At 41.0% G+C, this 24,733-nt stretch overlaps 1 protein-coding gene across 1 annotated transcript in view; it reads right to left on the reverse strand.

The window, feature by feature from the left end:
- TMEM182 (transmembrane protein 182) overlaps positions 1-17,329 on the reverse strand; it is a 35,010-nt gene extending 17,681 nt beyond the window's left edge. The window contains exons 1-4 of the mRNA XM_024204362.2: positions 16,967-17,329; positions 16,461-16,560; positions 15,860-15,958; positions 1,407-1,544 (exon numbers count right to left, since the gene is read on the reverse strand). Coding sequence (XP_024060130.1) covers positions 1,407-1,544; positions 15,860-15,958; positions 16,461-16,560; positions 16,967-17,107 — 478 coding nt within the window. The 5' untranslated portion in view covers positions 17,108-17,329. The remainder of the gene's footprint in view (positions 1-1,406; positions 1,545-15,859; positions 15,959-16,460; positions 16,561-16,966) is intronic.
- Between the last annotated feature and the right edge of the window lie 7,404 nt (positions 17,330-24,733).

Here is a 24,733-nt window from a genome sequence, read left to right on the forward strand (position 1 = left end):
CAGAAAAGGCTGCCAAATGTCCACCAGCACCTCTCCCTGTTTTCTGACACAGGAGTGAAAGCGCAAGCAAGAGAACTTCTTGAAGAGAGGTCTTCATATTGCTCGACAGGCTGCATTGGCAGGCTGTTCAAACTTCCTGTAACATGCAGGGTGGGCAGTAAAGATTTCCCACAGTGAACCATGTTCAAAGGACACCAGCAGCCACATTTCAGAAGGGCACTAGGGAGTCTGGGATATGGTTGGTGTGACTTGGGTCTGCATAGTAGTGTGGATGCCAGAGCCCCAGTTAGAAAAGTCTTAACGTAGGGTTAAGAATGAGTGTAGACACCCAAGCCCCAGATTCTCTAACACAGGTCAGCTGATTCAAGTCCCAGCTAACCCTGGACTTACATTGCAGTGTACACTTTCACCCTGCAACTTGGCCAATGGGTTTGAAATTTTCTCAAAACACATCCATCCCCAGTTTAATAGGCCTAAATGGCCTTTGCCTCAGCATGTTTGAATATATGTTGTTAGTGTTTATTTTAATGTATATTATACATCTGGACACCATCGCTTTAGAAAATTTTCTTTCCGTACTCTGATGTGCAAGAACCAATGGAAACACACAAAAACTTTTCCAGTTTTGTATTGTGCCGCTCAATTTAACTGGGCTGTTACTATTCCTATACAAGTCATATTTTGCTCTTCATCATATTTCCTGGATAGCAATTGACATTTTCAATAAAGAAACTGTAAAAAAAGGACAATATGCTAAGTGTGTAACAAATGAAATCTAAACCAACACATGAACTTTAACTAGGGGACATATTTAGGGACACCAGAGAGTCAGAAGAGTCTGTAAGGTACAATTTCACAAGGAGATGGGAACTCAGCTATAAGCCATCCTTCGTTGATAATTTTTTTAGGGCTACTATTTATTCAAGTTTCACTTTAAAGACAATACTAAGAATCCCATGCAGTCCAATCTCATTCAAAATCTTTCTGATATAATGCTCATATGAATGTTCTGTGGCTTGCAACTTCAATAAAGTCCATTATGATCGTTTTTCTTGAAAAAATATCACCTTAAATCAAGCACTCGGAAATCATGTTACCATGGGCAGCGCTAGTAAATATCATTTCATTTTGTTTGTGAATATTAATCTAAAACTGAAATGTAATTGTGTGATTAACTTAACTTAAATCTTTGGGGTCTTTATCTTAACCCAAATGTAACTTTTATAGAGATTTATGCCTAAGAAACATTGGAAATAGTATCTCCAACTGAGGCCCTTGACATACCCAGAGCACTGAAGTATAGGATTTTTTTTACTATGGGGGCTAATCAGGTAAATATTTAAAAGTGGGGAAAACAGCCGCACTGTGTTGACAGCTACCATTGACTGAGTGTACATGATACCCACCTGCAGCAATGAAAATGCCTCCTCCTGCTTTGTATAGAATATGGCTGGCAAAGGGAGCTGCACAGATGATGAAGAAGCTGGCCACCAGAACAGTGATCACCCCCAGGAGCATGAGCACAGTCCAGATACCACGATAAACTGGAAACCAGAAAAGAGGGAAAGAACACAAACATCCTTAGAACTCAAATACAGTTTTGTAGTAAAGATTTTTTTTTCTCTTTTCATTTTTCTTATTATCAAACCAAACAGTCATTCCAGGACTGCTTCCATTGAGTATATATTTTACCATATGGAATGAATTAGTTTTGAACCCTAGATTTTATTTGGTGATCATGAAACATATAATAGAGGGGTATGAAACCCTGGAGCTCTGTATTTACACAGTGTATGTATGCTTAATAGGTTCATTTACTTGACCAAATTTAAGTAGTTTAAAAAATGGTGCACCAAAACGGTAGCCAGGAAACATTTGGATCACTGCTCAACTTGACTGGATACAATTGTTCTACCAAAGTTGAAGGGGGATGAAAAGTAGTAACATATTGATATTCTTAGTGCTGGCCCAATATCACCACTAACAATCTAAGATCCTGTCCTGAATAGTTTTTAAGAAAACCTAATGCAGCAAAAATGGAAAGAAAAATGTAAATGATGTTTCTGAAGAACAACTAAGTGCTTTTAATCAGACCCATTCTGTCAGTAAAGCTCTTTGTACTTTATTAAATTCAAAATGTAAAGTTTCACAGGACCCTGTTAGTAAAGGACAAGCCACGCTGAATTAATGGATAAAGCTGATGATAAATGGGCTAAGAGTTTTGTAATACATTGGCCAAAAAAGTGTTTCTAACAATAATTTTTAACTGGTTAATTGCACGTCTCTTAAGCTAAGTCATCATTTGACAAAGGCTAATATAGCAAAATAAATTCCTCTTGTAAATTTAAGAAGGGGTGCACTAATGCAACCTATTAGCCAAATTAGAAGTTGTTACAATCTCTAACTCTGGATCTGAAAAATGCAGAGTTCTGGAAATTCAGTCAGTAAAAATATTTCTACCTGGCTAAGGAAAAGCATGCAAACCAGATAGCATCTAAGAAAAAGTGGTACTACTGTTGTTGGCATGACACAACTAAGCAGCTTTTACATTTGGATTTGTAAACTGAAATTTTCAAATTTATAGCTCTTCAGAAGCAGCCAGTCTGCAGTCACTTAGATTTTGTCTAGACTAGGATTTTAAGGTACATTCTACGATGTTAGTTAACACCGTCTAAGTAATATGTTCTAAAAGTCTACAGGCTTTAACTTGACCAGCTTAGCTTGTGTTGAAGAATACACTGCCTTTTAGAATGTGTTAGTTATAATATGTTAACTAATACCTTCTTGTTAACCGAGCTTTAAATATTAATCAGACAAAGCTTCAGAGAGGTAATCATAGAATCATATGCCTCTAGCATCCATGGGCCAGCTCAGGGGTAGAAAGGACTGACCTTCCATCATCTGTCCTAGAGTGGCTATCAGAGCAGCTAACTCTATTTTTAGATTCACATCCAGTGCAAAGGGTTCTTCCCCCACAGATAAACATTGATGGAGATATCTCCTGGGAACTAGGGCCCCAGTTCAGTAAAGCATTTAAGCACATATTTAAAGGTAAACACATACTTACATGACTTACTTAATGGACAGTGAATCAGGGGTTGAAGGAATAAATGTCTCAAGGCCTTCAGTCTTGGGCCTTTGAAGAAGTGTCATATTGTGATATTCACATGGGTAGTTCAGGAAGTTTCATCACAATCTGCAGGCCCATTGGACATTACTTCCCCATTTAAAACCTAAGCTGCTAAACTAGTCTATAACCACCCAACTATTTTGTGTTGATGGCTCAGGAGACTTGAAAGTCACATATAGAAAAGGACATATTGGCAAAAACAGACCTGGCTAAAACTTTCCTCTGTATCTTTATGGTTGGTCAGAAAAGTCACATGGAATTGTTTCTATTTTCTGAGTGGACAAGAACACAAGCACCTTCAGCATAAAAATGTTGGTATGTAATCTGAATATTTACTTTCTGGAACTACTCATACAGACAGCTTTGAAATTTGCTTTCTGTGAAAATTCTACTAGCAGACCTTGATTTGCTCAAATGTTCATGGAAAATGAACACAAAGGGAGTACAAATGTAACTAATTCAGATTCATTAAAACCTTCACATGAATAAGGAAAGCTTTCTCAGTTCTAATAATATAACTATCTTATTAGTTATAAACTAATCCTGCTAACATCTACATGTGGCAGGTGGTTTGTGTGTGTATATACATTTGTATGTATGGCTCCAGGTTTTTTGTTTAAAATATTTACCTATGACACCTGTAAAAATAATGGCAAACTGCTAATTTAATTGCCAATTTTGCACACTAGAAAGTGAAGTGAAGCAAAGTGGACAGGCAAGAGTATATAACTTTGCAAAACCAAAAATTGGGATTTTTCAAATCCACTATTTATTTGCCAAAAATTATCCTAACCATTGTCTCCTAAAAGGGAAAAAGGAGAAGTCATGGTAAAAGACATGGAGGGAAGCACTACCAGTATTGAAATGCTCAGTTGTCAATGACATTTGTGGTACTAGTCTGGGGAAACACTCTAAAATGGTGTGCCTCCTTCCTGAAGGGCTGCATCCAGAAGGTGGTAACAGGCAACTTCTCTCCTGGCACCAGAGCTCTCAACTGTGGCATTCTATAGGATTCAGACCACTCTCCTAGCCTATTCAGTATTTACAAGTGGCCTGGGGACAAACTGTGAGTCTCTATGGACTCAAATGCCAACAATTTTTAGATGATACTCAACTGTTTATCTTCACAACATCCATGAAGCCCTCTGTCATTCAGCTATCCCAATGTCCAGCCAAGATCAGCATATGGCTGTGAAACAGTTGGCTGAAGCTAAACTCAAGAAAGAATTAATTTATTCTGGTAGTCAAAGGGAAATACTTTACAGTGCTTGTCGCTATGTGATGTCTCCACTAGTTAAGGAAGTTTGCCCCCAGACTTTAAGGTAGTCAGAAATCTAGGAGTCCTTCTGTACTGTCCATTGAAACTGGCCTCCCACATAGCATCAGCCACAAAAAATGTATCCGTTCATCTATCACTAGCTAGGAAACAACATGCCAACTTGGCCAGGTGTCCATGAACTCCTTCATTACTTCCAGACTGGAATATTGCAATTCCATATCTGGTGGCTTGAAACCATCATCCTTTGAAAAGGCTGTAATGGGTCAAAATGGAGCAGCTTGCTGTGTCAGCAACAGTACCCCAGTACTTTTCTGCTCCTCTGGGTTCCTATTGAACAATGAGTCAACTTTAGGATCTCAGTATTCATTTTCCAGGTCCTTAAGCACTTAGACCCAGGATAACTAAAGGACTCTCTCATTCTCCAAGATCTCACCAACTCCGCTTCTCAACTGCAGCTGTCTAAGGGTTTGTGTGTGCAGGAGACAGGTCATTCTTGGTGGTGGACCACTGACTTTGGAATACATTCCAATGGGAACTAAGGATGACCAGGAACCTCACTACCTTCAGATCCAAATGCATATCCCACTTCTTTGACCTTGCTTTCCCACACAGCAACACTTAATCTATTGGCATCTCAGGAATAAATACACCAAATCCCACCTAACTCACTCCCCTTGGGGGCAGAATAGGGAGTATCTTTATCTGATTATGTAACACACATTTTTGTCATTATTTTAAACTCTGGAAGATGTTTAGAAACCAAAGCAATGAGGCCTGTCTAAGAACCAAGACTTAAATGTTTCAAAACTTGATTTACATGTAACAATGCCATTTTATTTTAGACTGATTGTGTATAAAGTGAGTACTATGCATTAATGCATTCTTAGCCATCAACATGAGCTATCACAAGTGCCCAAAATGAAAGTACAAAATACTCCCAAATTGCACACGAGTGATATGTAAAAACTTGCCAACCGCCTGGGAAAACTAAGGGCCAAATTATGCAGTCTTTACTCACACTGAATAATACCTTACTCCACAAGTCAAACCACTACTACAGGTCTGTTGCATTTTACGCTGGGGTTACGTTCCGTAGTCAGCGCGTAAAGCGAAAATCGAGTAGTCAAAATTACATTGAGTGTAATGGCGGGCGGAAACGCCCGCACTACAGGTACAGTATTAAAATTGTTATTTTTCTCTTTTTTTTTTTTTTTTGCAAACCGTGTAAAGCTGAAATTGCGCATGTTAAATGCGCGTAAGATGCGACAGACCTGTACTCCTAAGTTTGCACTACAGCCCATAGAAAGGGACAGTATGTTGTTGTGCTGCCTGAAGTAGCCTGCGACGGGGAGATTATAACTCCCCAAATCACTATCTCTCTGTCTCCCTGCTGCTTTGGGGAGTGAGTAAACTGCAACAGGTCTATAAGTGTTGCAGCGTGCACTCCTCTACATGCCAGTGTGCTGCCGGGCACGCTGCAGGGAAGGGAGCAGAGTCAAAGCCCTCTCCATGCCCTGCCTCTCTACACCTATGTAAGGAGGGACATAGTAGTTCTGGGGAGACTGCTTGCAAGAAGCGATAGTATTGTGCACCCGTGCAAGATATTAAAGGGGAGTCTTACACTCCTTCTACTCCCTTGAGACAGTGCTTAGGATAGGCTATGTTCTGGCTCAGAGTAAGGTACTACTCAACTGTAGCCAGGGTGGAAGAATCAGATCCTAAGTAAATTAATTTCCCAGATGTACTGAGTTAGCTAACTTCAGTACTGTACTTGTAGTATTTAAGGCATTTCCTACAGTCAAAGTACAAAAGTACAAGGGAATACTGCACATTCTGAGGTAACCCTATCAACAGTATTTATCTTAGATACCACCGCTTTATGGTGCAATAATTTAAAACTGAACAGTTCCATAAATCAGTTCAGCAAACTTTCCCTTCATCTCGACACACAACTTCCCTTGGGAGTGTCAGGCAAGCCTGAAAATATAATAGTGCTTGGAACAAAACAGGAGAACAGGCTGTCTGCTCTGCTCCATTCAGAATAGAGCACAGGAACATTAACATTTTCATGTGTTACCAGTTTTCCAAATTGTTTGGCATGTAATTTTGTCTTTTTATTTATTTTTCCTGAAGAAGAACGTCTTCAGTCACTAGTGAAACACTCAGGTTGATTCTCTTGTTCCCTTATTAGCCCTCTTTATTTACAAAACCCTGACCATCAACTTTCCAACTGAGGATTAAGGGGATTCCCTTCAGAACTTCTCTACATCATTTATTAATTAGCTGAAATGGCTGGTCTTCAGCAGTGAACTGAATGTTGAGAAATGGTTCCCGTGGTAGCTGGGAGAAATAGCTCCCTACCCCTGCTAGCAAAGGAATTCATGATGTGGTATTTTAATGCATTATGTACCTGTGCTATAGATAGAGAAGAAAAGTAGTGGTATGTTTGATCTAGAAAGACTTAAAGGGTGGTGCCTAATATAACTACAGCAGTATAACAGTGTCAATGATGTAGAGAAACATGATAGGACATGATCATATTGGCTTCATTAAGCATTACTCTCACATGTTTTAAAGCTTACATCAAGGGATGTAAGAGGATTTTCCAAAGAAAGAGGGCATCCAAAGTATCACTGGTGACAAATATATTGTGAAATGTTATGCAGCTGAGAATCAGGACTTGAATAGTCCACAGCACACACATCATGTGCAAGGGTGATGCATACCCCAGAAACTATAGAATAAGATATTCAGGCATAGGCTAGCTGAGGACACAACTGTAACAAGGGTGTGAACAGATATCTAGCTAGAGATGTTAATACCAAATTCATGAAACCATACCAATTATTGTATTTATCTTTCTGCAACACCTACAACTCTACCTGCAAATGCCTTAAAATTTGGTCCATTCAGAGAACATACCAAATACATTTCTGATAGTCTATAGAAAGCAACAATTTAAAGCAAAAGATACATTTATTAAAATAATGTAAAGCCAAAAGCCTTTTTGACATGTGTGTGGATACAGGTGTATGTAACCATGATAAAAGAGTGCTAACTGATTTGGATAAGAATTGACCTGAACATTAACCCACAAACTCCAACCCTGAACTAAACCTTTTTTTTCTTTACCTTCTTGTATTCTGCCAGGGACAGAAGTATCAAGATGCCCCCCCACCCCAAAATATAAAATAAAATAAAAGCTAGAAGTAGAGGGCCTGATACAGCAGTGTAAATCAGGAGTGGCTCCTCTGAAGTCAAAACAATGTAAGGGAGATCAGTTGGGCCCATCCTATGAGTATTGGGCCCATCCTATCTGAAACCCAGCTGGAAACACCATAAATCTTGCCAGACAGTTTTTTCTCATAAGATTTCCATTACTAGCAATTACCCCTGAGTAATAATTACTTCTTTAAAAAAACAAACAAAAAACACTGAATCTTAACCAGGGCAGGCTCTAGGCACCAGCAAAACAAGCTGGTGCTTGGGGCGGCACATTTTTAGGGGCGGCATGGCTGGCGCCAGAATGCAGCCCCTAAAAATGTGCCCCGGCCGCCCTAGCTCACCTCCGCTGCTGCTGCCACTCGCGCGGTCAAGCCTGGGAGGGAGGGGGAGATCCCAAGCGGCCGTGGCGCGGGAAACAGTTGCTCTCCCTTCATCCCTCCCAGGCTTGAGAGCCTGGGGGGAGGAGGCAGGGCTGGGGATTTGGGGAAGGGGCGGAGTTGAGGCGGGGCCGGGGGTGGGGTAATTAAAAAACGGGGGGGGCGGCCAAAATTGTTTTTGCTTTGGGTGGCAAAAATCCTAGAGCCGGCCCTGATCTTAACAGTAAAACAAACACAATTTTCATGCTGCTGATACATTTCTCTGTTAAATATTTCTCCCTGGAAATGTATAGCTGGAAGGTTTCCTTTATTAACGTACTACACTGCAAGCTGTTGGGCTCAAATATGTGCCTGTATTATCAATTCTTGCTCTGGAGATAGAAACCCTAGAGGTAACATAAGAAATTATTCTTTTCAAATGCCATGGCTAATATTTCACAGACTAACCGACTAGAAATGTATGCTAGTTCTATTAGGTTAGTCTCAAAACAGCAACACACCTGCCAAAAATTTGATTCAGTCATTAAAACATAATAGTTGAAAAAACTGAAATTCTCCTCATCTCTACGGACATTCTGCATCCATATAATTATGTATTATATGTTAAGTGTTGACAGTGTGTGCTCAGTACTGTACAAAACACAAAATATAAATGGTCAGATGGGATCAGGAAAAAAACTACTAAGGGCTACAGGTCAGATTATTCAGCTGGTATAAATCAGTGTAAATTCATTAAATTCAGTGGCTTTCTGAGTTGGCTTCAAAGGAGCTATGCCAATTTACAACAGCTGAGGAATGGCTCTTTATTTGCAAATCAATTTGAAAACATCAATTTTAAAATCAAATTAATGTCTTGACTAGGGACCAAAACTTGCAACCCTCATTCTTGGGAATAGTCCCAAAGAGGCCAATGGGATTACATATGCAAATCAGGACTATTTGCATTGCAAGACCTGCACAATCAGTTCCAGATTTGAAAAAATAATAATAATATTTCTTTACTTCAAAAAACATATTGTAGCAAAAGTTATTCGACAACATAGTAGATACTACTTGAATGTTGGTGTTAAGTGATCGGGTATAAGTAATGAGATACAATACATTAATAATGATATCAATACATTACTATTTTAATACCACATCCTTACTTTTTCAAAGTAGTGTGCAGTGTTATCTGTGCAGTTCCCACTAATATCATGAGAATTATATGGCTACAAATGAGTGTGCGTGTTTCTGATTAATGTATTTTGATGATTTATTCATTTATTTATGCACAGAATAATTTTGGTTTTCTTTCATTGTTCGTTTGTAGCTTTTACTATTTTATGAAACTCAGTGCAAGTGGATCCAATGGCAGCACAGCTAGAGTCTGTAGGTGTTTGCCTATTATCTGAACACTGTCTTTGTAAACTGTCATTCTACCACCGAAAGACATATGGTGTTTACAAAAGTGAACGTGTAAAGTAGCACAAAGTAATGGTGACTGTATAAAGTGTAACAAGTTACAGTTTTGAAGCTGTGACTCTAACTGTTAAAAGCTGATCACGTATGTGTGGGCAACAATGCAAGAAAACCAGGAACACCACAATGTACATTTAAATCTCCGAAAAAGCCAAGATTCTGGGTGGCTTGAGTTACCCCATCTCTACCGGAGTTGCCCACTGAGTGAGGGCATTTCAGCCTGAGTTTCAGCAGCAGAATGAATTGGGCTCTGTGCCTGATATTTTGTAAACTTGTATTTTAAATGTATCTAGCAGTGTTTAAAGACAGCCATAAACTCTAAGGCAGGGGTCGTCAACCTCTGGCACGCAGCTTGCCAGGGTAAGCACCCTGGCGGGCCGGGCCAGTTTGTTTACCTGTTGCGTCAGCAGGTTCGGCCGATCGTGGCTCCCACTGGCTGCGGTTCGCCACTCCAGGCCAATGGGGGCTGCGGGAAGCTGCAGCCAGCACATCCCTCGGCCCGCGCCGCTTCCCACAGCCCCCTGGAGCAGCGAACCGCGGCCAGTGGGAGCCGCGATCGGCTGAACCTGCCGACGCAGCAGGTAAATAAACTGGCCCGGCCCGCCAGGGTGCTTACCCTGGCGAGCCGTGTGCCAGAGGTTGCCGACTCCTGCTCTAAGGCCTCCATCTGCATGTGCAATTTTGATCACTGTCACCTGAGCATACAAGCATTGCAGCTTAAAAACTGAGCATGCAAAGGAATAAGCAAACAAATAGAGGGTGGATTGAGGCCCCTTTGAACTGTTGCCCCTAAATGCTTTGGGCCAAATTTTCACTGAAGTTAACAGAGTTATCCCAGCAGGGAATTTGGCCTTGTGTGCTATTTAAATCTTCCAGGTTTAGAAACTCCTTGGCCTTGGGAGACTGTTTTCTTTCCTCTGCCTGAGCAGCTTTAACTGGAAATGATTTTCACAAATAACTGATCTCAGTGTGGGACCGGAAAAGCACGAATATTAGGGTTTCCACTACAGCCCGCAGCTAGCGCCAAATTGTTCCAATATGATGCAAAGCCCATTAAAGTCAAATAGCACATACAGGGCCAATCCTTTGCCTTTACTTGGTTTGAAAAATAAATAGTTTAGAGAAAAACTTAGGCACCTTTGAAAATTGCATACATATTATATTTTTTTCACACATGTTTTAGCTTTAAAACTTCAGTTGTTGTTTTTACTCAGATTCATAGATTTTAAGGCAAGAAGGGACCACTGAAATAATCTATTCTGACCTCCTGCACTACACAGGCCATAGAACATCACCCAGTAATTCCTGCATCAATCCCATAACTTTTGTTTGAGTTTAGAGCATCTCTTTTGCAATACGCATGTTACAAAAGGGGTGGCTAGAATTTTTTTCAGAAGGAAAAGTGATTCTTTTTTTTACCCCTCACAGTGTCACAGTTCAAATAAGGTGAAAAATAGTTCACCTTCAGGAAGAGACAAACTGTGGAAGATTTTACCTCCAAGGGTGAACGTTTGAGAAAGTTAAGCATGTGAAAATGGGGGTTATAAGAGAATTTGTTTTGCAACCTTGAGGTTGAGGTTAAGGTAAGCTGGGACCATCAACAAATAGTAGAAGAACAGATAAAGGGAAGCAATAATATCAATATTTTAATAGTTTCCTTTTGTTGTATGGTTAGTTGAAATACTTTTTGTATCCGTTTGGCAGTGTCCAATATTGTAATACACCTCTACCTCGATATAACGCTGTCCTCGGAAGCCAAAAAATCTTACCACGTTATATCGAACTTGCTTTGATCCACCGGAGTGCGCAGCCCCGCCCCCCCGGAGCACTGCTTTACTGCGTTATATCCGAATTCGTGTTATATCGGGTCGCGTTATATCAGGGTAGAGGTGTAGGTGAAATCCTGGCTCTATTGAAATCAACAGGAGTTTTGCTATTCACTTCATCAGAGCTAAGATTTCACCCAGGGTATGTTAAGAATAAAAGGATACACTTCTAGTATTTCTTAATTTAACAAATGCTGATCCTGAAAGTTGTCAAAAGCTTGTTCTACTAAAATACTGTAGATAGGAGAGTGCTAGACTAAAGATGAGTAAATTTCTGTACTAGCAAAAATGATGATAATGTAAAAAGGCATTAAATAGCAAAGGGAGTTATTATGGTCATGATAAAGTATTCTTGAATATAAATATCTGCTCTAATAAAAAATTAGACTCAGATGCTGAAAATGAACTTGTGTGGCATGAACTGGATGCCGAAACAATCTCTTTCTTACCAGAATTTTAATGAGCTCCAAAGCAATCCAACTGTTTCTATTTGTATAGTAGGGATGGCTCTGAATATTGAGTTCCTGGGACATCACCTATAGTACAATTTTCCCTGTTTTTAATCTCCTAATATGAAATATTGCTAGGTAAATTATATTTGAGCAATGGATCTATTGGCAAATATTAACTAAAATTAATAAGAAATGTTGATGATGTTCCTTTCTCCCATTCTTATTCTTTGTTTGTCCACTTCTGTGTAATCATATAATGTAATTTGGGGATTCCTTATGAATTTATGAATGACTGGTTGGATGCAAACTCCTCCTAGATTATTAGGAGAGGAAAGTTCCACAACATTGGAAAGACAAATTTCTCTGGTGTGCTGCAAAGTCATGGGTTTGACCTATGACCTTGATTGGCCACATTTGACCTCCTCCTGGACTATTAGTTAATATTTTTAAAAGGTCATCAGAACTGTTGACAGTACAAGTTATTTTCCTAGGTAAGCAGTATATGCAACAAGAATCAAATCCTGAAAACACTTACTAATAGGGATAGAGCAAGTTCAAGGATATACAGCAGTCATGTATCTATACATTATGAGACTGAAAGACGTCCAGCCATAGATCATTTGAAAAATAATTCCCCCTAGATTCCATAAAATCCTTGATTTGACCTTTGACATCAACGTCACACCAATTGGCCCAATTTGTTTTAAATGGCACTTGTACAAACTCAGTTTTCCAATCATGGTGCAGAAAATAATGTCCTTACTAAAGTATGTTAGAGTTAATCTAGTACAATATCCCAATGTTATTATTTCATATATCTCACTTTAGGAGAGTATATGTTTTGAAATCTTACACTGTATACATGACAAACATATCAGTAAGACTCTGATGGGGTGTCCACCTCACAAAAGGCCTGAGCAGGTTAAGAAGGGCCAATTAACCTGGTAGGCTGCATCTGGAGGAGAGCCAAGGATTGATAAAGTCTAACTGAAGATGAAGTCCATCTGGGCAGGAGCAGGCTGGGGGTAGTATAAAGCGAGGAAGTGGCGAGCAGGAGGAAGCTGCAGGGAGGGGCTCTGCAGTCACTCCCTAGACAGAAAGGAAGTTGGCTAGGGAGGAGCTCTAGGAGGAGAGTAAGCGCTGGGATCCTGCACTGAACTAAAGTCTGGCAAGAAGCATAGAGGAGTGGCTACTGTGATCAGAGAAAGCTCAGGCTGGCAAATCCTGAGGGGACCAGGAGATAGAGAAGTGAGGTGGGAAGGCACACAGGGAAACGACAACAGGGTCTGAGATTGAGCAGACCATGGTTGCTAGTCATAGTGTCCCTGGGCTGGAACCTGAAGACAGAGGGCGGACCCAGATTCCCCTAGCAGTCATTGGGAAAATGGCACTGGACCTGGACTTGGACCGGAAGACTGTCTTACGTGGCATACCAACAGCTTATCCATTAGGACTTTGACACTCCAGAAGGGGAGGACTAAATAGTGACTGGCCAGAGAGTGGAGGCACAAAGAGGAACACCCGAAGTCCCAGAGAGAGAGAGAGAGGGGCCACGGTGTGAGGAACTAATGGAAGGGGTTGCCAGACCAGGCAAGAGCCAGTCCCTAGATCCAGCCATAAGGAGGTGCCCCCAGTGGTGAGTTGTACCCTGTTACAAATCTGGTGAAGCATATGGGCATGGCAGTCACCCCCAATACAAGGGGAGGGTGAGACACCATACTAGAAAGAGACACTGTAGCTGCAGTGTGCAGAAGCCTTTTTTGCAGTACGAGAAGGCAGATACACTCTCCCAAGTGGGACCCTTGAGTTTCTGCTTCCGGTTAAGGGAGACCAAAAAAAAACAACGAAAGGGGATCCAGGTACTACTTACGCAGGTCCTGGAGAACCAACAGAGTCAGTGGGAAGCACCGTTATACCTGCAGAGCTATTTGGCAAAGCTGGCAGAACAGCAGCAATATTTATTTAAGATCCTGCAAGAAGAAATTTTCAGAGGCTGCAGAAGGGAACAGAAAAGAGATCTCAGGGCCAGGAGGCCGGAGGCCTGGCAAGAGAGTGTTATGTCTGTGGGCAGGGGGGACACTTAAAAAAGGGAATCCCCCTACCTAGTTCATGACAAGAGGGTTTGTCCTGAAGGGAGGAATGCAGGACAGACTAAGAGTCCCACCTGTTGCGAGAGCAGGAAGGGGAGGTGCCTGTTTTTTCCTGTGGGGAATTGGGACATGTGAGGAGGCATAATCCTCACGAGAAGGTAAAACGAAGCTAGGAAAAGGGCAAGGTTTCAAGAAAGGAAGAGCCAGTTGCCCTCAATAGGGGCGTAGTAGTAGCAGTAGCAGTAGTAGAGAAGGCCAACAGGTCTGTAATGACGAAAAGTGGGAAGGAACTGGAAGGAAGAAATGGTCCCATGAAGATAAAACTGAATGATACTGGGATAAATACAGAGACTAACCAATACAGTGGGGAACTCAGACTCTGAGGGAAAGAGTGCTAAGGGAGAGCAGACCAAGGGCAGGAGTTACAAGAGAAGTTGGTAGCTGTAGAGCAAGCCATGCAAGTGGTTTCGCAAGCCTTAGAGTGTTAGCAGAAGTACCAGAACACCATGGAAGAGAACAGTAAACTGCTTCTCATGGTGGGTGACCCAGAGATGGAGCGAGATGACTTGCAGGCCCAAATTCAGCAACTCCAGGATGGAAGGTACCCATATTCTCCCCCACAAGCTGGTATATGTCCACCACCCCACACAAGGCATGAGCTGGTTAAATATGGCCAATTGACCTTATAGGCTGCACTCGGAGGAGAACCAGGGACAAAGTTTAATTGAAGATGAAGCCCAGCTGGACAGGAACAGGCTGTGGCTTATATAATGCCAGGAAGTTGAGAGCAGGACGGAGCTATAGGGAGGAGCTCTACAGTCACTCCAGAGAGAGAAAGGGAATTGGCGAGAGAGAAGGAGATCTATGGGGAGAGTAAGCCCTGGACTATAGAGTGGCAAGAAGCCGAGAGGGATGGGGTAGCCACTGCAAATAGAAGAAGCTCACATTGGTAAATCCTGAGGTGGGGCAAAAGACAAAGAAGTGAGGTAGGAAGGTGCCCAGGGAAATAGCAACAGGGTCTCAAATTGAGCAGATGGTGGTTGCTAGGCATCAGGTCCCTGGAATGGAACCTGGAGATGGTGGTGAGCCGGGGTTCACCTACCAGCCAGTGGACCTGGACTTGGACCAGAAGACTGTCTGACATGGCATATGGACAGCTTGTGCAGTGGGACGTTGACACCCTGGAAGTGGAGGACTAAATAGTGATCTGGCTGGAAGGTCGAGTCACGGAGAGGGAGCACCCCAAATCCTGGAGGGGGTGGGGGACACGGTGCAGGGAACCAATGGAAGGGAGTGCCAGACCAAGCAAGAGCTGATCTCTAGACCCAGCTACAAGGAGGCATCCCAGCAGTGATCGAACCCCATTATAAACCCCAACACAAAGACACAGGAACAAAAAACATCGTTCTGGAGGGAACCACTAACTCAACCAATCAGAGAAAAGCACAAATAAATGCAGTAAGATAATTCATCACATGGACAACCTAATTCTATGAGACTGATTCTAAGTTTAGTGAAGTTTAAGATAAATTTGCTCTTTGAAGACACTAAATGGTTCTTTTATATTCAATTTTAAGAATTTGGGGGGAAGATATTTTGTTTATTGGAAAAACAGAAAAACACACACTTAAAAAGGAAATTTTACATTTGCAAACTATGCCCCCTATCCAGCAAAGGCCTTAAGCCCATGCTTAGCTTTAAGGTTGTGAGTAGTCCCATTGACTTCTATGGGACTAGTCACATGGTTAATGTTAAGCATGTGCTTAAGTCTTTGCTGAATAGTAACCTAAATATTATGGCTTCCAGAAATGAGCAGTCCAGTCCTGGTGAAATGAAATGATAGAATTTTTACTTATATTTTTACTTCCTAACACAGTTTAAAATCATATGGACTATGAAATTCCAAAGCTCCATTAATTAAACTGCGTGAAATGATAAAGCTACTTCATACTGAAGTATCCAAATTGTTTTCCTGAAACTATAGGCACTGTATACATTTGAAGCCAAGAAAATACTTACTGATTGCAGAGTCATAGGAGGTTGAGTTGTGTTCATCTCGGATAAAAGGAAATGGAGAAAGGTAGGCATGTGTGCAATTCTTAGACGGCGATTGGTTGGCTAGGGGGAAAAAAAGCCTAAACATTAATGTCTAGTATTCATATGATCATGAGTTGTATTTGTGCTGACTAGAACACTTTTAAACACATTCTCTAAAGTGGCAGACTGAATTCTATGGGTCCAGCCTCCAAGTTCTTATTCAGGCAAAAGCCCCATTAACCTCAGTGAGGGTTTTGCCCGAGTAAGGGTTACCAGCACTGTCAGCTCCATGCCATCTGGGAATTCCTCGACCTAGGGAGAATGCCCAATTAGGGCAGCTGTAAGAGTGATTTGCACTGCCAGAGCAGTAAAAGCAATCATTTTGGGGGCCAGAATCGTGTGTGTGTGTGTGTGCGTGTGTGTGTGTGTGTGTGAGAGAGAGAGAGAGAGAGAGTCCTTATTTATGAGATAATAGCATATAGATAGATAGATAGATAGATATTGCACCAGATGACCGACAAAAAGAATTTCAGCCTTTGAATCAATATGGTAAAGGTAATGTAAAAATATAAACTACACTTACTGTACCAGAATTTCCAAATATTGTTAGTGTCCTCTTCTACATCTCCAGCAAACCAGCACCTCCAGAAGAAACCTTCATGGTGGAAAGTGACCTTCTCCTCCTGCACAAAACAAACACAATCTTTGTAGCCTGAATGCATGAGCACAGTCAAGGCATTTTTCAGGTAGCTAACAGAATCAAATCCCATCAAATATAGGTTTTTAGTTGAAAATAATAAGAAAACGCATCTTACCTGAATGCAGATTATTTAAAAAAAACCTGTACAATTATAGCCCCTTTGTCAAAAGCTCAGATTGCATCTCGTGGTTCTGAGCACAATGGGCCTGATCAAAGCCAAATTAAATCAATAAAAATCCACTAACTGCAGTAGGCTTTGGATCAGGCCCATAAACACCAGAGTCAGACTTAGTGTCCATACAGTATGTTCTTTCTACATGAAGAAGAAATTTTCACATCTGTGAAACTAATGCCAGCTATTATTCTAAAGAAAAAATATACATACTAACCGTGGTATTGTTTGGACCTTCTGAACATCTTCCAACTTCTGTAGCAAGAAGCCAGTAATCTGTCCCAAAGGCCACCAAAAAGAGTAAAACTCCCAGCGCCCCGAAGAAGCCTCCAAAAAATATCCCCACACTCAGTTTCATCGTTGATTTGTTTCCAAATGAATCTGAATATTTTTTTTTATTATTTTAAAAATCAACCCTCTCAAAGTAAAAAATTAGGCAAGTGGACAATAGGTGCTGGTTGGAGAATGCAGCCTGTGTTTGAAGAAATTTCTCTTTCCTTGCCTTTCTGTTTTTCCCTGTGCCTGGTGGGTTGATTTTGTGTTCCCTGACTTGTGTTCCACAAGGCTGACTTCAGCCTGACAGATGGAAAGACCCTTCTATTTTAGGACATTGATGGAAGAGCTTTACTCTGTTTCTCTATCAAGGCGTGGCCAGTCAAAAATAGCTGACCTTCCCCTAACTATCCAGAGAGACAGGGAGTGACTTGAAATATTATTGCAGTTGGTGCATCAACAACAGTGGAAGGGAGATGAAGTTGCAGCGCCCTCATCATTCCACCTGGGCTGGATTACAGCACATAGTTGCAAGCACTTCCAATGTGTAAATCTGGCAGTGAACACGTCTCTTGCCATTAGCAGGAAAGAGAACACACACAAAATCCCAACTTGAATGAAAACTTTTGTTGTAAATTCAGTTTGCTTTAAAAGGGAATATTTTACAATTAGCTTCAGTTAATTATGCTGGATTAAGTCTTCAATTGCTTTACTTATTTATTCAGATTTAGATACAATATTTAATAGCACTTATCCAAGGCACTCAGCCCCCTATATATATTCAACTGCAACACTGTATAACGAAAGCAGTCTCCAAAACCAGAAAGAGAATCAAATCCCTGCAGCCACAGGTCCCAGCCCCTGCTGCATAAATGTTAGCCCTTCTAAAAATGCCCTGAAGGCCAACTGAATATGACAAGGGAATGAATTCCTAAATTCCAAGTCCCTCACCGAGAAAGCCCCACCAGCACCCTTCTCTTTTGATGCCAAGTGAGCATTCCCAAGAATATATGGCACAACATGAGTCCACGGAACATTCCCAAGAGCGGGTGCTGATATGGCACAATGCACCAAATCCTCCAATCCTTACTCAGGCAAAACTCCATTGACTTCCCATCCTGGGAAGCAGTGAAGTCAAGGGAGCTATGACAGTGTACCCCAGCAGAGGATCAGCCCCAGAGAACCCTTTTATTTTGGATAAGCTAGCTACCCCACCACAGGATCACGGCTGTCAGCAATCTTTCTGGATCTTACACAGGCGTGTTTGGGGAAAGAAAGTGAAAGAGGCTCCCAGTGCCAACATCAAACCCATAGCAGAAAAACCCACCGCTGAGTGGTAAATGTTTTTTTCAGTGTCTGGATAAGATTTTACACAATTAGTATATCTAACCAATGCCACATCTGCAGGTTGTTAGAAGAGATATTTACTGCAAACCTGATATATATTTATAAAGTTAGAATAGTGCAAAATGTAAGGGTGATATTCTTTTACGGCAATGGCCCTTTTACACTGGACAACTTAGACACATGAAAGTAAATGCATTTTTCAATCAAACAGATTCTATGTCAGTATTTCCTTTTCTTTAGAATCACTGATACTATTTACTTTGTCGCACTACAAAGAGGCCTGTGCAGTGAATGTGGTTCAATTATAAAAGAAAGTAAAGCAACTTTTATTAAGGGATTAGTCCTGGATTAGAATGGTGTGTTCTACTAACAGAACCATGGAAAGTGTCATGAAACAGTTATTTGAAGTCAAACTTATCCTATTACCTTGGGAACTATTAATTTACAAATCATTTATGCCCAAAGCTCAACAAATCTTGATCTTGCTACCACTGAAGTCAATGGGGGCAGAGGTGTTGCCATTGACTACAGTGGATCTAAAGTCATGCAAATTCCTACCATAAGTAAAACTTTCCAACATTGTCTTACACATATTCTATTATTTGTATTCTTTTTTTTCCAGACTGATGAACTGTGTTGTAATACAATCTATTATGATGTAAAGCTTTATTTAATAACTGGACACAAAAGGTCAAAGTGAGCTGATGTGAAATTCATTTTGATTTGCTGTACATCATAGATTGCCTTAAAGAATATTAATTCCCAATTTTATGAAATATAAATGTATTTCCAATTTTATTAATTTATCCCATCAAACATATCAGTTGGACAACACTGGTGCCTGTATTGAGAAGTATCAGAGGGGTAGCCGTGTTAGTCTGGATCTGTAAAAAGCGACAAAGAGTCCTGTGGCACCTTATAGACTAACAGACGTATGACGAAGTGGGTATTCACCCACAAAAGCTTATGCTCCAATACGTCTGTTAGTCTATAAGGTGCCACAGGACTCTTTGTCGCTTGTATTGAGAAGGTGAACAAGCCTGAATTTGGTCTTCTTTACGATATTACTCTAAGTGAAAATAATAATATTAATACTTACAGGGGTCCCCGGTATACTTCGGGGTTGCGTTCTTGAAAAGGGTGATGGATATCGAAATGACAGATACCAGGGAATTTTTCCCCATAAGAAATAATGGCCCACCCTGCCTCTTTCCACCCAGCCACCCCCGCCCCGCCTCTTCCCACCCAATTCCGCCCTCTCCTCCAAGTGCGCCCCATCCCTGCTCCTTCCCCTCCCTCTCAGCACCTCCTGCACACGGGGGAATAGCTGTTTCATGGTGTGCAGGAGGCACTGGGAGGGAGGTGGAGGAGCAGGGCCACTGGCAGAAAGGAGACTCTGGGGAGTGGGGGGTGCTGGCTGCCAGTGGGTGCTAAGCAGCCACATAAAAACCATGCAAAAGGTGAAGCGACGGATATGCAGATCGGGACCGACGTTAATCGGAACACATTCCCCTACTGATGAGCAATGGATATGTGAAATGATGGATAAGGGGGAGACGTATACAGGGACCCCCGGTATATAGTTGATTTCTTCCATACATCTCAAATCATTTTATGAAGATGGATAAGCATAATTATTACTATTTTTACAACTGAGGAAAGTGCAATTGCTTATCCAAAGTTACAGAGTGAGTTAATGCCAGAGCAAGGAATAGAACTCAGGTCTCCTGACCCCAAGTTTTGTACCATAACCACGGGACTACAGATTGTGAAAGTAATAAAATGCTTAGTTTAATTCTTGTTATATAAGCCTGTGCAAGAGACACAGGCTAGGAGCATCTTCAGTGCTTCCCCTGCCCCTCCATTTGTTAATTTTTTTAATACCTTATTTTTATGCATTTATAGCCCATGTCATGACACTGATGCACAACTTGCATGCATGATTTATCCCTGTCATATAAGAAGATAAATTTGCATGCTGGGATATGTAAATCTGTATTTATTCATGCCATATATACACAAATTAAAAAATTTGTTTCCTCTAAGCTTACAGAAACTTTTTTTAATTTTAAGAATAACTAAAATATTCTAACATCAAGAAATTTAACTGCGCACCAATACTGCGACCAGTATTTAATAATGTTACAGTAGGTGACAGTCTTGGAATGTTAACCCTAGCCCTTTTGTCCAGAAGGTCGCTTTTCTCACCTTTGCCCTCACAAACTGAAGCACAGCATCAGAGAGATCCAAAGACTGGCCAATAGCATTTTCAAGCAATAAAATAGCAAGCCATGTCAGTCTCTCATTAGCCATCATTGAGCGAAGATATGTTTTAATGAGCTTGTGCTTCAGAAAGCTAGGCTTACCACTCACAACTGTGACTGGCAACATGAGCAGGGTTCTCAAAGCTATCCACACATTAGAAAATGTGTCCTTCAGCTCTGCATCATGAAACAATTGGAGAACTTGAAGTGGAGAGTGCTTCCCGTGTGGTAAAATGTGATGGATGTTGTCCAATTCTACATAGACATCTTTGTCATCGACATCCAAATATTCCCCATGTGTCAGCATCCAATGAAGGTCCGTACAATTGTTCAAGAGTGTTTTCCTGTCCGCCGTCAGCTTTACTAAGGTCATACCAAACCTCCCAGATCTTTTCTTGGTGCTTCATTTGTCTGAACCTTTCTCTGATGGACACTCGAGCAGTGTCAATGAGCGAGCAAAAAAACTCCCTCTAGAATTTTTCTTCCGCGCTTCCCATCACCTCATCTCTGCCCTCGTAACCAAACTGTCTCTTCTTCCAATATATGCGAGTTTCCTGGAAGACAGGCTCAACTCCCAAGTTTTCCGCCATTCCTTTGCAGCAGTGCTGGCATCTTCAAATCCATTGTCTCTGTAGGCCACAACAAAATTAAGGCAGCTTCTCATCAAAGTAGTAGCAGTTGCGATATCCACTGACTGAGTTTGTAATGCCTTGTTTACAACATTTAGTTGCAACAGGATATCGTGCCAAACCACAACTGAGACCAGAAATTTGAAGTTAGTGATCTGGTTTGCCAGCCTTTCCGCTTTGTGTCTGATTTTGGCCTCAGCTTTACTTGACTGTGCTAGTTCCATCAGGGCATCATAGACCTCAGTCACTTAGTACCTCACTGGCCTTATGCTGTCAATGCGGCTCTCCCATAGAGTGTCACTTAGCAGCTTAATGGTCAGATTTGTAACATTATCCATGAGGATCTTCCACCTGATAGTTGATGCTGTAAACAGGATGTATACCCTTTGCTGTATTCCGAAGAAAGATACTGAATCTACAGAAGATGAAGCTGCATCTGACACAACCAGGTAAGGGAAAGGCAACCAGAAGGCATGAAGAAAGATTCAGCACAAGGATCCTTGCCTGGGTGCCACTGTTTCTTCCCTTCATGTTCACACCACTGTCATAGTCTCGATAAATCTGCTAATTCCTTAGTAATAGGACTTCCATCATTTATGCTTCACTCCTCAATTTCTTCTGCATGAGACGATCACTCCTGCCTAAAGCGCAGTCTATGTTGTTCTGTTTCAGATATTGTCCCATCAAATTTGCCCCTTGCTGCAAACTATATTGCAATTGAGCTTTTCACTTCCTATACGGTGCTCCTGAAGGTTTCTTTGGGGGCATCTTTTATTTTCTGTGGGGGGAAACAGACAGTATGAGGGAGAGCAAAAGTCTATGTTCCGCAGTCTTAGAAAGTCATTACACATTACGTGTTAAGCATGACAAAAGAAGTAACTATATTTCTTTTATATTGTTGCATAGAAATGGGTTTGATAGATATCTCTGGCATCTCATTAAATATGTCTTCTATTGGTCGCTACTTAGACTCTTCAATTCTTAAAACACAAGTACACTTTCACAATTACACAATAAAACAAGGTTCACAATATTGCAGCTGGGCTCTTGCTTCACTTCAGTTCGTCCTTATATCTCACTGACTGACTGGACACACCACGCCACGCCCCTTATATACCTGCAAGGGCATGGATGACAATATTCTAAGAGGTTCAAGGAAAATGTAGTTCTCAGAAAGTCTGTAAGGTTCCCCAAGGTTCCACAAAGGTCCACAACATTCTAGGAGGTTAGTGAAAAATTAATCCACACATGGAATACCTGAAACATTTTACCTCAAACATTCTATTTTCCCTTTTGTTGCTAACAATAGAAACAACACCCTAAGCCTGGCACCCCCCAAGCCCGGCACCCTAGGTGATCGCCTGGGTCACCTGCCCCTAAATTCAGCCTTTCTTGTAGCAGAAAGAAGGAGCGATACCTATGGCTCTAATCCTGCAAGCACTTCCACATGTGAGTAACTTCACTCATATGAATAGTTCGGTTGAACTCAATTGACAGCTACATCATTCGCTATGCAGTTCAAGTGTTTATTTTTAAAATACTGTACATGTTGTGTTTTGGTTCTTAATTTAGAATGTTCATTCTGAGAGGCCCTAATTTAATTATTCTCTTCTTTATTTATGGCATGTTCTCTGGTGTTCATATCTTCCAAATACTCTAACATCTTTGGTATTATGCCTTTCTAAATTGGGAATGAATCAGAAGCCATATTAAGACTTGTTATGTCCTAATGAAAATTCATGTTGTCCACCACTTGAATACTTGCATTAAACCCTGAAGGTTCATCATTAGAAAGTAAAATCAATCAAGGCAAAGAAAAGAGTCTCAGTCTTATCAAAATAAAACAATCATTCTTTTGACTCTTACTGTAAGGTCAATCACTGATTCATAATATCTAATGCCCATAAGTGTCTGTAGTAAGACTAGGATTTTAAAAACAAAAGTTAACTGGGCCAAATTCATCCCTGCTATAAAAAATTCCACTGAGTCAAATGAGTTTATTCTAGGGATCAATTTCTCCCATTATGTCTAATTTTTGTTAACTGATTTTGTTACTTTTTAGTGAGGCAGACTGTAGTGAAGGACCTAATAGAAAGGATTAATTCAGATATATCATTTAAGAAAACTGACAACATTTTTATGATTCAGACTGTTTTGAATAAGCCTACAACTGACTCCTAACTCTGCATATTTCTATCTATTTATGTGTTTCTATGGCTCTACTGTAAGTGCAGCATCTGAACACCTCCCGAGAATTTAGAAGTGAAATAACGATAGCAGTCTGCCTCTTTTTTTCTTTTCCAGTCAGTAGGAGAAATGGCTTGATTAGTCTAGTTGGGGAGAGGGGGTATTTGTTTGCTTGTTTATGTTTGTGTGTGATTGAGTCAATGTTTTGTGTGTATGTTTAGATTTGGCAAGCCGCTCCTTATCTGTGCTGGCAGATACATCCATGATCTAAAAACAGCATTTTATACTGGCTTGTGTCTCAACATATACCAAGAAACTATTATTGCAGTTGCTGAGAAAATTGCTTCTGCGGTTGAATCCTCCGAGGACCTCATAGCCCATTAACTGCTAAAGAAAGACATGTTAAATAGCGTTGGAAGGTCTCGTTTACTCATACAGAAACTAGTCCACAGGAACCATCCCCGATTGGATTATATGTTATCCATTACATCATATTCAGAATACTGGATGAAAAATCATCTGGCCTAGGGACCTCTTAATGTCTATGGAGTTAGGCTATAAGTCATTACAACAAGGCTTAAACAAGACTGAAGTGGTGCATAGGCTGTGTGCTGGTCCTCTGCAACAGGGTGAATGTAACCCGTTCACATAAGGATTTGCAAGTGGTTCAATCCTCAGCCATGCTGAACTCATACTTGATGCAGCTTATAAAGAAATAAAGGTTGCCCTGAAGTTCCTTTATTCTTCCCTAATCCTGGGCACAAAACCAGCCTTCTATACAAGTTAAAGCTGCTCTAACATGCATCAACAGGAGATCAGCAGAACACATCACACTTCGGCCCTGTCCCCGTCACATCCCCTCTCCACCCAGGGATACCCCACTCCAGCTGGGATGCTGGGGGAATCCTCAGCTGCCTCTTTGCAGTAGCTTTAAGGTCACTTGGCACTGTCTGGAAGCACAAAGTGACCTTTGTTGGACTCAGGATCCTTCCCTATATGTTTATATGAGATAGGTATCATAAATTGGATTAATATTTTGTGTAGGCACTGCTCCCAGCAAATGCCACGGTGGGCACTAGCTATCTGACAGGTGAAAAGTTTCCCAGTGTGAATCCATGTTATAGCCATATGCAAGGCAGATGTTAACAAAATGTGTCTGAGAAGTGAAGACATTAATACTCCTGTGATGGAAGTGGAACTGCTCTGTAATAATTTATGAGTGCTGTCTGCTAACCTGATTACTGAATGAATGAATGTAGGATGAACAGGACTACAGCAGTTTCA

The sequence above is a fragment of the Terrapene carolina genome, unplaced genomic scaffold, assembly GCF_002925995.2.
Source record: "Terrapene carolina triunguis isolate 2854851 unplaced genomic scaffold, T_m_triunguis-2.0 Scaffold21, whole genome shotgun sequence".
NCBI lineage: Eukaryota > Metazoa > Chordata > Testudines > Emydidae > Terrapene > Terrapene triunguis.